This window comes from Rhinoderma darwinii, chromosome 2, assembly GCF_050947455.1.
Source record: "Rhinoderma darwinii isolate aRhiDar2 chromosome 2, aRhiDar2.hap1, whole genome shotgun sequence".
In the NCBI taxonomy this organism is placed as follows: domain Eukaryota; kingdom Metazoa; phylum Chordata; class Amphibia; order Anura; family Rhinodermatidae; genus Rhinoderma; species Rhinoderma darwinii.
Window position 1 is genome coordinate 481,094,584 of NC_134688.1, and position 14,825 is coordinate 481,109,408.

At 46.8% G+C, this 14,825-nt stretch overlaps 1 protein-coding gene across 2 annotated transcripts in view; it reads right to left on the bottom strand.

Moving 5' to 3' along the window:
- LOC142741682 (T-lymphocyte activation antigen CD80-like) overlaps positions 1–12,019 on the bottom strand; it is a 50,321-nt gene extending 38,302 nt beyond the window's left edge. The window contains exon 1 of one of the 2 annotated variants that reach the window (XM_075851028.1): positions 11,964–12,019. Coding sequence is in view for 1 of the 2 variants with exons in the window: in XM_075851027.1 (XP_075707142.1) it covers positions 5,470–5,517 (48 nt within the window). In the remaining variant the exon portion in view is untranslated. Of the gene's footprint in view, positions 1–5,469; positions 5,525–11,963 lie in introns of those variants that run through there. The other variant, XM_075851027.1, reaches the window with a different exon arrangement.
- Between the last annotated feature and the right edge of the window lie 2,806 nt (positions 12,020–14,825).

Genomic DNA, 14,825 nt, shown 5'->3' on the forward strand with positions numbered 1-14,825 from the left:
TACAGCTCAGCAGACAGTATCACACATGATAGGATTAGATACACAGCTCAGCAGACAGTATCACACATGATAGGATTAGATACAGCAGCTCAGCAGACAGTATCACACATGATAGGATTAGATATACAGCTCAGGGGACAGTATCACACATGATAGGATTAGATACACAGCTCAGCAGACAGTATCACACATGATAGGATTAGATACACAGCTCAGCAGACAGTATCACACATGATAGGATTAGATACACAGCTCAGGGGACAGTATCACACATGATAGGATTAGATACACAGCTCAGCAGACAGTATCACACATGATAGGATTAGATACACAGCTCAGCAGACAGTATCACACATGATAGGATTAGATACAGCGGCTCAGCAGACAGTATCACACATGATAGGATTAGATACACAGCTCAGCAGACAGTATCACACATGATAGGATTAGATACACAGCTCAGCAGACAGTATCACACATGGTAGTATTAGATACAGGGCCCAGTAGACAGTATCACACATGATAGGATTAGATACACAGCACAGCAGACAGTATCACACATGATAGCATTAGATACACAGCTCAGCAGACAGTATCACACATGATAGGATTAGATACACAGCTCAGCAGACAGTATCACACATGATAGGATTAGATACACAGCTCAGCAGACAGTATCACACATGGTAGGATTAGATACACAGCTCAGCAGACAGTACCACACATGATAGGATTAGATACACAGCTTAGCAGACAGTATCACACATGATAGGATTAGATACAGGGCCCAGCTGACAGTATCACACATGGTAGGCTTAGATACACAGCTCAGCAGAAAGTATCACACATGGTAGGATTAGATACAGGGCCCAGTAGACAGTATCACACATGATAAGATTAGATACACAGCTCAGCAGACAGTATCACACATGATAGGATTAGATACACAGCTCAGCAGACAGTATCACACATGATAGGATTAGATACACAGCTCAGCAGACAGTATCACACATGATAGTATTAGATACACTGCTCAGCAGACAGTATCACACATGATAGGATTAGATACACAGCTCAGCAGACAGTATCACACATGATAGGATTAGATACAGCGGCTCAGCAGACAGTATCACACATGATAGGATTAGATACACGGCTCATCAGACAGTATCACAGATGATAGGATTAGATACACAGCTCAGCAGACAGTATCACACATGATAGTATTAGATACACTGCTCAGCAGACAGTATCACACATGATAGGATTAGATACATAGCTCAGCAGACAGTATCACACATGATAGGATTAGATACAGCGGCTCAGCAGACAGTATCACACATGATAGGATTAGATACACGGCTCATCAGACAGTATCACAGATGATAGGATTAGATACACAGCTCAGCAGACAGTATCACACATGGTAGGCTTCAGAGGGGACACAGACTGCAGGGGGTCCTGTGCCTAGAACGTGCCTGTGCCCCCAGAACCCTACCACGCCCGCGCTCTTATAAAACGATACAAATCTATATCGCACATTTTAGTTCAGAACACAAGTAACAAACATAAATAATGCAAGTAATTTCCATATTTAACAAGTGAGTGTAACTTCTAATGACTTCACGTGCTCGTTGTCACTTATCCGGCAGGACGAACCTGCGACGCTTCACCTATAGGAATGGACAGCGCCGAGCCGAGGAAGCGATGACACAAAAGAGACAATGTCTCAAATAAATAACCGAGACCCGAGTGTCAGAAAACGCACCACATACAGCAAAATACTGGAACCAAAGCAGTAAAACAAATCGTGGCCCCTAAAATGTAGTCCCGTAGAAGTGAACGGCGTTCCGGATCCAGCAGCTTTTCTGTGCTCGGAACTCCCGACCATCTAATCAGTGAGTGGCCGGGAGGCAGAACAGGGTTTAGGGGGCCCCGTCCTAGAGAAAGGCGCAGGTTCCAGTGGTGGGACCCCCATCTATCGGACGTTTATGCTGTGGATATGCCATAAATGTTAAAGAAGGGCGAACCCTCTACCTGTCCCCTGAGCCCCAAACATTTTCTACAGACAGAGCAGCAGCCGCGACCTCCTCGTTCTTTTTATTTTCCGTCAGTCCCTTCATGTCGCTCCGCGCACACTACACAGCAAAAGCACCGGCAGGCTCAGGAGGCGGAGCAAGAAAAACCCTAAGGCTATGTTCACACGGGGTATTTTGGGGGAGGAATATCTGCCTCATTATTCCGTTTGGAACTTTGAGGCAGATTTTCCTCGCCCTGCACGCCGATTTTCGCGGCGATGATCGCGCCGTTTTTCGCCCGCGGCCATTGAGCGCTGCGGGCATAAAACAGCGCGAAATACGCTTTCTCTGCCTCCCATTGAAGTCAATGGGAGGTCGGAGGCAGTAACGCCCGGAGATAGGGCATGTCGCTTCTTTCTCCTGCGAGGCAGTTTTACTGCTCGCGGGAAAAAGACGCCGACGCCTCCCATTGAAATCAATGGGAGGCGTTCTTGGGCCGTTTTTGCCGAGTTTTGCGACGCGGTTTCCGCGTCAAAAAACTCGGCAAAATACCCCGTGTGAACATAGCCTAACACTGATTGGCTAAGGGGCTCAGCCAATCAGTATTAGGCTTAATTTCAGCAGCGCCGCTGTCCCGGATCAATAACTGGTCTGAAGATAGCGGTGCTGCTTCATCGGTGCGGCGCGCTCTATCTGGTGGTCTTGGTAATCTAGTGAGCGTCACTATCAGATGTTGCCCTGCATCGACGCTGGTTACTGGGTGACGAAGACCACCAGACAGAGCGCACCTCACAAGGCCCCTCCCCTCCTAATACGTTTTCTAAGTAACAGATCCGCTTGGCAGATGGAGGAGGCAGATGGAGGAGGCAGATGGAGGAGGACCCCCCCCCCCCTGTGCACTTTCAGCAAATTACAGATCGGGCCCCCTTCCTTCACATTTATTATTGATACCATTGTCTGCTTCTCACCAAATAAGTGCCCCCTTCTTAGGCTGGATTCACACGGTGCGGCTGAAACGCGTTCTTTGTAGCGACTGCTATTTTGTATTATTATTATTGTTATATTTTCTATCATTATTATTATTATATTTTGATTATTATTATATTATTATATTTTTGTATTATTATATTGTTAGATTTTGTATCTTATTTTTTTTTTATTATTATATTTTGATCATTATTATTATATTTTGTTTTATATAATAACATGCTTACTACACTCCTAGGTGAATGCATTGAGGGGTGTCGTTTCCAAAATGTGGTCACGTCTGGGGGGTCTCCACTGTTTTGGTCCCACAGGAGCCCAGAAACTATTCCAGCAAAATCTGCACTCCTAAAGCCAAATGCTGCTCCTTCCCTTCTGAGCTCCGCCGTGTGCCCAAACAGCAGTTTATGATCACATATGAGGTATCGCCGTACTCGGGGGAAACTACTTTACAAATGTTGGGGTACTTTTTTTCCTTTATTTGTTGAGAAAATGAAAAATGTTGAGCTAAAGCTACGTCTTACTGAAGAAAAAGGATTGTTTTTATTTTCACTGCCCAATTCTAATAAATTCTATGAAACACCTGTGGGGTCAAAATGCTCACTATACCCCTAGATGAATTCCTCAAGGGGTATAGTTTCCTAAATGGAATCACTTTTTGGGCGTTTTCACTGTTTTGGTCCCTCAGGGGCTTTGCAAATGTGGCATGGCCTCCGCAAACCATTCCTGCTAAAGGTGTTCTCCAAAAGCCAAATAGCACTCCTTCCCTTCTAAGCCCTGCCGTGTGTCCAAATAGCCGATTATTACCACATGTGGGGTATTGTTTTACTCGGGAGAAATTGCAATTTACAAATGTTGCTTTCTGCCATAAACATGTGGGGTCAAAACGCTCACTATACCCCTGGATAATATCCTTGGGGCTGTAGTTTCCCAAATGAGGTCACTTTTTGGGGTGTTTCCACTGTCTTGGCACCACAAGAGACCTTGAAACCGGACATGGTGCCTAAAATATATTCTAATAAAAAGAAGGCCCCAAAATCCTCTAGCTGCTCCTTTGGTTCTGAGGCCGGTGCTTCAGTCTATTACCACACTGGGGCCACATGTGGGACATTTCCTAAATCTGCAGAATCTGGGCAATAAATATTGAGTTGCATTTTTCTGTTAAAATCTTCTGTTACAAAAAAAAAATGGATTCAAAATGAATTTCTGCAAAAAAATATGCAATTTGTAAATTTCACCTCTACTTTGCTTTAATTCCTGTGAAACGTCTAAAGGGTTAAGAAACGTTCTAAATGCTGTTTTGAATACTTTGAGGGGTGCAGTTTTTAAAATGGGGTGATTTATGGGGACTTTCTAATATATAAGGCCCTCAAAGCCACTTCACAACTGAACTGGCCCCTGTAATAACGGCCTTTTGAAATTTTTTGAAAATGTAAGAAATTGCTGCTAAAGTTCTAAGCCTTGTGAGGTCATAGAAAAATAAAAGGATGTTCAGAAAACGATGCCAATCTAAAGTAGACATGTGGGGGATGGTAATTAGCGACTATTTTGTGTGGTATAACGGCCTGTCTTACAAGCAGATACATTTAAGTTTAGAAAAATTCAAACTTTTGCAATTTTTCGCAAAATTTTGGTGTTTTTTACAATTAAATACTGAACATATCGAGCAAATTTTGCCAGTAACATAAAGTCCAATGTGTCACAAGAAAACAATCTCAGAATCGCTTGGATAGGTGAAAGCATTCCGGAGTTATTACCACATAAAGTGACACATGTCAGATTTGAAAAATGAGGCTCGGTCAGGAAGGTCAAAAGTGGCCAAAGAGGGAAGGGGTTAATATTATATTTTGATTATTATTCTATTATAACCAGAATGACGCGGTCACTGACATGAAGCAGTGGTGATAACACATCATATATACCGGGTTCACGTATCCGGGCGTTACGTGGGCGCTGGAGAGTGAGACTCGTGTTACAGATTTCTTGTCATCTATGAACCTCATCATCATCATCAAATTATACCGAGGCCAGAGTCACAGCTAAAAACAGAAAAACTACCCCCCTCCCCACATCTTAACCCCCCTCCCCACATCTTACACCGCCCACATCTTACACCCCACTCCCCACATCTTACACCCCCTCCCCCACATCTTACACCCCCTCCCGCACATCTTACACCCCCCACATCTTACACCCCCTCCCCACATCTTACACCCCACATCTTACACCCCCTCCCCCACATCTTACACCACCCACATCTTACACCGCCCACATCTTACACCCCACTCCCCACATCTTACACCCCCTCCCCCACATCTTACACCCCCTCCCGCACATCTTACACCCCCCACATCTTACACCCCCTCCCCACATCTTACACCCCCCTCCCCCACATCTTACACCCCCCTCCCCCACATCTTACACCCCCCTCACCCCTGACTTTCTGTAAACCCCATTAGGTCCTCACCCGTCCTAGTTCTCTCCTTGTCCTTTGGTCGTTAGAAATGAAAGACATATCTAGATTTCCCTTTCACTTTCCATGTGACTGCGCAGGAGGAGCAGAGACGGGAAATCACTTCTATTGACAGCCGTGCACATCAACGTGTCAGGAGCTGCAGATAATTCCTGTTTATTTCACCCTCATCTCACATATATCTCCTGGACACGACCGTATACATGAGAGACAGCGCCACATACAGACCACAATCTACCATAAACCTGCCGGCCAGCAGATCGGAGACACATAAAGAAATCCATCATCTACAGCCGGCGCTGCGCTACATACGGACCTGTTCAGACAGACCGAGAACACCACCGGCAATCACTGAGGAACACCGTCCTACACCAGGGACACCATCCACGGATTACTGGTGATCAGATCTACAGAGCCACAAGAATCCCAAGGAGCAATACTCAGGAGTACAAAAAGAAGGAAGACAACAGCAGGGCGCCCCTAGTGGTCACATACAACCCACAAATCAACGACTTGAGGAAAATTGCTGCTGATCTCCATCCGACAATAAACTGAAGGAAATATTCCCGGATTTACCTCTCCTTGTATACAAACAGCCACCAAACCTGAGGAATCTCCTGGTCAGAAGTCCCTCTCATCCCCATCAGGGACCGGCACTGACCCTGCAACAGTAGACAATGCAAGACCTGGACCAACATCTTATCATCAAACCCCATCCACATCCCAAACACGCAGCGGGACTATAACATCACTGGCACATCCTCCAATGTAGTGTCCATGATCCTGTGTACAAGGGGCAAAGATAAAGGAATCTACATCGGAGAGAAAACACAAAAACTACAAACCAGGATGAATCTCCGCAGACAATAAACAGGAGGTGGATAAACCCGGGGAAACACGTCTCTGGACCAGACCACAGTTTGGCAGATTTAAAGGTCCTAATACTGAGGGGTCATTTTAAAAACAAGAGAGAAAGAAAAATTTGGGAATTGAAGCTGATGATAAAATTCCAGTCATTGACACGAGGCCTCAATCTAACACCTGTATTTATGAGCCACTACATGGACACACGTCACGTCCCCCATCAGACTGACTCCAGATCCCTCCTAAGTCATCACCCCTATAACCTCCGATTATTGCCCCGGCTTATCTTATTGATGTATCACCTCATGTAATAATTGTCTTTGTGTAACATCTAAATGTTGTGCTTTTTTCTCAGTCATTCATTTGTAAGTCGCCTGAAGAAGGATCCGGTGCTCTGAAGCCGCATATATATGCTTATGGTCCGCCAATAAAGGTCTCACACCTGATACACGGCTGTCTTTATTGACACAGATGTATTTAGCATTATATTGTCTCCGGCTATCACGGTGCTATTTATTACTGTATTTCATCAACTAAAAAGTCCATCTGTCCTACAGAATCCCCTATAAATGTGTGCGCTGCGGGTAGAACGCAGGAAAAAAGAACAAAAGGGACGACACTTCTACTCCACGTCATCACCTCACTGCAGTCTCACTTTCCATTTACTGAAAATGACACTGAGACTTCTGAGAAATCACCCGACACTAGAGAAACAACATATACAAAACATACAAAACACGCCTACAGAACTACACGCCTGCAGAACTACACGCCTGCAACACATAGAAAACCCGCCTACAACACATAGAAAACACGCCTACAGAACTACACGCCTACAGAACTACACGCCTGCAGAACTACACGCCTGCAACACATAGAAAACCCGCCTACAACACATAGAAAACCCGCCTACAACACATAGAAAACACGCCTACAGAACTACACGCCTACAGAACTACACGCCTGCAGAACTACACGCCTGCAACACATAGAAAACCCGCCTACAACACATAGAAAACCCGCCTACAACACATAGAAAACACGCCTACAGAACTACACGCCTGCAGAACTACACGCCTGCAACACATAGAAAACCCGCCTACAACACATAGAAAACACGCCTACAGAACTACACGCCTACAGAACTACACGCCTGCAGAACTACACGCCTGCAACACATAGAAAACCCGCCTACAACACATAGAAAACCCGCCTACAACACATAGAAAACACGCCTACAGAACTACACGCCTGCAGAACTACACGCCTGCAACACATAGAAAACCCGCCTACAACACATAGAAAACACGCCTACAGAACTACACGCCTGCAGAACTACACGCCTACAGAACTACACGCCTGCAGAACTACACGCCTACAGAACTACACGCCTACAGAACTACACGCCTACAGAACTACACGCCTGCAGAACTACACGCCTGCAGAACTACACGCCTGCAGAACTACACGCCTGCAGAACTACACGCCTGCAGAACTACACGCCTGCAGAACTACACGCCTACAACACATACAAAACACACATACAAAACATGCCTACAGAACAACACCCCTACAACACATAGTACACACGTACAACACAAAAGGTTTCCGTTTTTTGGATAGAATAAATAGCGCAGTCGACTGCGCTATTGTTTCTGCCAAAGAAAACGGAAACCTTACGAAACGGAGACAAACGGAAACTAAGACAGGGGGTGAAAAATGAAAAACGAAAAATGGCTTGGACTTTAAGGCTGCGTTCCCACAGCGCAGATTCCATGCAGATTTTGCATGTAGATTTTAAGTCAAGACCAGGAACGGAAGCTAAAGACGAGAAATATAGAAAGGAAAAGGCCTCATAGGCCGGCTCTTCTGGATCCGATTCTGGTTTTGGCTTCCAAAATGCAGGCAAAATCTGCAGCAAATCTGCACCGTGTGAACCCAGCCTAAGGGGTTAAAGGGCCGGTAACATTCAGGCCTCAGCCCACAGTGAACTTCTCCAGGGACGTGTGCAGAGGTTTCGTGACTGTAGCGTCTGGGGCGCGGCCGACCTGCCTTTCCTGTTTGAGAAGGCTGTGCCGTCTGATTAACCCCTTAATAACCAGGCCCATTTTCATTTTTTTTTCCCGTTTCCGCCCCCCCCCCGCCTTCGGAGTCATTTTTTTTCCCGTTTTTCCCCCCCGCCTTCGGAGTCGTGATTTTTTTATTTGTCCATCAACGTAATTGCTGTTTTTTGCAGGATCAGTTGTAGTTTCTACATTTAATGAACCAGATCATTTACTGGGAAACAAAAATCATTCTTTGTGGTGAAATAACCGCACCGCCGCCATTGTTTCTGAGGTTTCGTTTTTACGGCGTTCATTGTGCGGTAACAGCGACACGTTGACTTTACATCTCGGTACGATTACGGTGACACCAAATTTATGTGTTTTTTATATTTTACAAAGAAATAAATATTTGTTAGAAGAACGTTCGTTTTGTGTCGTCACTTCTGAGCGGCAGAAGATTTTTTTTTCCGTGGATGGAGCGAGGGCGGTTTTCCGTGGATGGAGCGAGGGCGGTTTTCCGTGGATGGAGCGAGGGCGGTTTTCCGTGGATGGAGCGAGGGCGGTTTTCCGTGGATGGAGCGAGGGCGGTTTTCCGTGGATGGAGCGAGCGCGGTTTTCCGTGGATGGAGCGAGCGCGGTTTTCCGTGGATGGAGCGAGCGCGGTTTTCCGTGGATGGAGCGAGCGCGGTTTTCCGTGGATGGAGCGAGGGCGGTTTTCCTGAGGGGCGCGCTGTCGTTTTTATTGGTACCATTTTTAGGTACCTGCGACTTTTTGATCACTTTTTATTCCATGTTTTGGGGAAGCGACGGCGACCAACGACAATACGGGCGTTTTTATTTTAAAAATTTTAACCCGAGCGGCTTAAATAGCGTTACATTGTAATTGCTCGGATTTTCACGGATGCGGCGATACCAATTATGTTAATTTTGAAAAAAAATTGTAAACATTACTTTAGGGAAAGAAGGGGAGACGTGTTTTTTTTAAACTTTTAATATTTTTTTTTGTACATGAAAAAAAAACAGCTTAAACTGGGGCTTGACCAGCGATGCTTGCTTGTTTACTGACATCACTTGTTTACATCGCTTGTTTACTGACATCGCTTGTTTACTGACATCACTTGTTTACATCGCTTGTTTACTGACATCGCTTGTTTACATCGCTTGTTTACTGACATCACTTGTATACACCGCTTGTTTACATCGCTTGTTTACTGACATCACTTGTTTACATCGCTTGTTTACTGACATCACTTGTATACACCGCTTGTTTACATCGCTTGTTTACTGACATCGCTTGTTTACATCGCTTGTTTACATCGCTTGTTTACTGACATCGCTTGTTTACTGACATCGCTTGTTTACATCGCTTGTTTACATCGCTTGTTTACATCGCTTGTTTACTGACATCGCTTTTTTACATCGCTTGTTTACTGACATCGCTTGCACTATATACCACAGTATGATTGTATTGCAGTTTATCGCGGTTTTTACAAGTTCTGCCTCTGTCAGGGCTTAATAGGAGTACAAATATGGCACATGACCATGTAACGATCCCAGCAGCTGTGTGTCCATCACATGACCGTGTAACGATCCCAGCAGCTGTGTGTCCATCACATGACCGTGTAACGATCCCAGCAGCTGTGTGTCCATCACATGACCGTGTAACGATCCCAGCAGCTGTGTGTCCATCACATGACCGTGTAACGATTCCAGCAGCTGTGTCGCTCACATGACCGTGTAACGATCCCAGCAGCTGTGTGTCCATCACATGACCGTGTAACGATCCCAGCAGCTGTGTGTCCATCACATGACCGTGTAACGATCCCAGCAGCTGTGTGTCCATCACATGACCGTGTAACGATTCCAGCAGCTGTGTCGCTCACATGACCGTGTAACGATCCCAGCAGCTGTGTGTCCATCACATGACCGTGTAACGATCCCAGCAGCTGTGTGTCCATCACATGACCGTGTAACGATCCCAGCAGCTGTGTGTCCATCACATGACCGTGTAACGATTCCAGCAGCTGTGTCGCTCACATGACCGTGTAACGATCCCAGCAGCTGTGTGTCCATCACATGACCGTGTAACGATCCCAGCAGCTGTGTGTCCATCACATGACCGTGTAACGATTCCAGCAGCTGTGTCGCTCACATGACCGTGAACAGAATTGTATCCACAGGTAGTAAACAATGAAGGATCCTACTAAATAACAGCAAGCAGAGATCTTGAAAACCGTGAGGAATTACTACAGAAAGTAAATTGGAAAATTGTGTAACTTTTAATTATACAAAAATGATCAATAATTTGCTGAATCCGGACGAGCCCCCGTAATTATCACCAACTGTCAGTGAATTGATAGACGGTAATAACCCCCCCTGACCCTGAGGAGATAACACAGCAGTGAGGGGGGGTCCCGGGGGGTCCCAGCTCAGACGTCCCCATGATTCATCACCGGACATGTAAATATGACACAACGTACCCCGTACCCCACACCCCGCACCTCGTACCCCGCACCTCGTACCCCGCACCCCGAACCCCGCACCTCGTACCCCGCACCCCGAACCTCGCACCCCGCACCCCGTACCCCGCACCCCATACCCCGCACCTCGTACCCCGCACTTCGTACCCCGCAACCCAAACCTCGTACCCCGCACCTCATACCCCGCACCCCGCATCCCGCACATCGAACCCCGCACCTCGTACCCCGCACCCCGAACCTCGCACCCCGCACCCCGTACCCCGCACCTCGTACCCCGCACCCCATACCCCGCACCTCGTACCCCGCACTTCGTACCCCGCAACCCAAACCTCGTACCCCGCACCTCATACCCCGCACCCCGCATCCCGCACATCGAACCCCGCACCTCGTACCCCGCAACCCAAACCTCGTACCCCGCGCCTCGTACCCCAGACTCCGCACCTCGTACCCCGCACTCCGTACCCCGCACCTCGTACCCCGCACACCGCACCTCGTATCCCGAACCTCATACCCCGCACTCCACACCTCGTACCCCACACCACGTACCCCGCACTCCGCACCTCGTACCCCGCACCTCGTACCCCGCACTCCGCACCTCGTACCCTGCGCCTCGTACCCCGCACTCCGCACCTCGTACCCCGCACCTCGCACTCCGAACCTCGCACCTCGTACCCCGCACTCCGCACCTCGTACCCCGCACCTCGTACCCCGCACTCCGCACCTCATACCCCGCACCTCGTACACCGCACTCCGCACCTCGTACCCCGCACCTTGTACTCTGCACGCCGCACCTCGTACCCCACACTCCGCACCTCGTACCCCGCACCTCGTACCCCGCACTCCGCATCTCGTACCCCGCACCTCGTACCCCGCACTCCGCACCTCGTACCCCGCACCTCGTACCCCGCACTCCGCACCTCATACCCCGCACCTCGTACACCGCACTCCGCACCTCGTACCCCGCACCTTGTACTCTGCACGCCGCACCTCGTACCCCACACTCCGCACCTCGTACCCCGCACCTCGTACACCGCACTCCGCACCTCGTACCCCGCACCTTGTACTCTGCACGTCGCACCTCGTACCTTACACCTTTTACCTTATACCCCGCACCTCGTACTCCGCCTGCAAGTTGTGTGTCCGCACTTCACAACAGCCACACAGCTCCCCCTTGTGGATAGTGCCACACAGCTCCCCCTTGTGGATAGTGCCACACAGCTCCCCCTTGTGGATAGTGCCACACAGCTCCCCCATGTGTATAATGCCACACAGCTCCCCTCTTGTGGATAGTGCCACACAGCTCCCCCATGTGTATAATGCCACACAGCTCCCCCCTTGTGGATAGTGCCACACAGCTCCCCCTTGTGGATAGTGCCACACAGCTCCCCCTTGTGGATAGTGCCACACAGCTCCCCTTGTGTATAGTGCCACACAGCTCCCCCTTGTGGATAGTGCCACACAGCTCCCCCTTGTGTATAGTGCCACACAGCTCCCCCTTGTGGATAGTGCCACACAGCTCCCCCTTGTGTATAGTGCCACACAGCTTCCCCATGTGTATAGTGCCACACAGCTCCCCATGTGTATAGTGTCACACAGATCCCCCATGTGTATAGTGCCACACAGCTCCCCCTTGTGTATAGTGCCACACAGCCCCCCTTGTGTATAGTGTCACACAGCTCCCCCTTGTGTATAGTGCCACACAGCTCCCCCTTGTGTATAGTGTCACACAGCTCCCCCTTGTGTATAGTGCCAAACAGCCCCCCTGTGTATAGTGCCACACAGCCCCCCCCCTTGTTTATAGTGCCACACAGCCCCCCCTTGTGTAAAGTGCCACACAGCCCCCTTGTGTATAGTGCCACACAGCCCCCCCTAGTTTATAGTGCCACACAGCTCCCCCTTGTGTATAGTGCCACACAGCTCCCCCCTTGTGTATACTGCCACACAGCTCCCCCTTGTGTATAGTGCCACACAGCCCCCTTGTATATAGTGCCACACAGCTCCCCCATGTATGTAGTGCCACACAGCTCCCCCTTGTATATAGTGGCACACAGCCCCCCTTGTATATAGTGCCACACAGCTCCCCCATGTGTATAGTGCCACACAGCTCCCCCTTGTGTATAGTGTCACACAGCCCCCCTTGTGTATAGTGTCACACAGCTCCCTTGTATGTAGTGCCACACAGCTCCCCCTTGTGTGTAGTGCCACACAGCTCCCCCTTGTGTGTAGTGCCACACAGCTCCCCTTGTGTGTAGTGCCACACAGACCCCCTTTTATGTAGTGCCACACAGCTCCCCCTTGTGTGTAGTGCCACACAGACCCCCCTGTATGTAGTGCCACACAGCTCCCCCTTGTGTATAGTGCCACACAGCCCCCCTTGTATGTAGTGCCACACAGCTCCCCCTTGTGTGTAGTGCCACACAGACCCCTCTTGTATGTAGTGCCACACAGCTCCCCCTTGTGTATAGTGCCACACAGACCCCCCTTGTATGTAGTGCCACACAGACCCCCCTTGTGTATAGTGCAATGGCGCATCCGAGAAAGTTGTATCAGCCAGGGGGATACCAACCAAACATGGCAAGTTGGGTTTGGAGGCCGGAGCAGAGAGATAGTGGAACGTATTGCCTTCATGACTTAAGGTATGTTTGATGACTTTCGCTATCTATGACCTTCCACCCCAAATCCCAATAAGAGACCACACATGAATTTTGGTGTAAAGGCCACAGCAGCCATTTATTAAACACACACCTTTTTATGCAATAAAAAGCATAACAAAAACATCATAACACTCATAATAACATCATAAACACTCCATAATAACATCATAACACTCCATAATAACATCATAACACTCCATAATAACATCATAAACACTCCATAATAACATCATAAACACTCCATAATAACATCATAACACTCCATAATAACATCATAAACACTCCATAATAACATCATAAACACTCCATAATAACATCATAAACACTCCATAATAACATCATAAACACTCCATAATAACATCATAAACACTCCATAATAACATCATAACACTCCATAACATCATAACACTCCATAATAACATCATAACACTCCATAATAACATCATAACACTCCATAATAACATCATAAACACTCCATAATAACATCATAACACTCCATAATAACATCATAACACTCCATAATAACATCATAAACACTCCATAATAACATCATAACACTCCATAATAACCATCATAACACTCCATAATAACATCATAAACACTCCATAATAACATCATAACACTCCATAATAACATCATAACACTCCATAATAACATCATAAACACTCCATAATAAACATCATAAACACTCCATAATAACATCATAACACTCCATAATAACATCATAACACTCCATAATAACATCATAAACACTCCATAATAACATCATAAACACTCCATAATAACATCATAAACACTCCATAATAACATCATAACACTCCATGATAACATCATAACACTCCATAATAACATCATAAACACTCCATAATAACATCATAACACTCCATAATAACATCATAACACTCCATAATAACATCATAAACACTCCATAATAACATCATAACACTCCATAATAACATCATAACACTCCATAATAACATCATAACACTCCATAATAACATCATAAACACTCCATAATAACATCATAACACTCCATAATAACATCATAAACACTCCATAATAACATCATAACACTCCATAATAACATCATAAACACTCCATAATAACATCATAACACTCCATAATAACATCATAACACTCCATAATAACATCATAAACACTCCATAATAACATCATAACACTCCATAATAACATCATAACACTCCATAATAACATCATAACACTCCATAATAACATCATAAACACTCCATAATAACATCATAACACTCCATAATAACATCATAACACTCCATAATAACATCATAAAC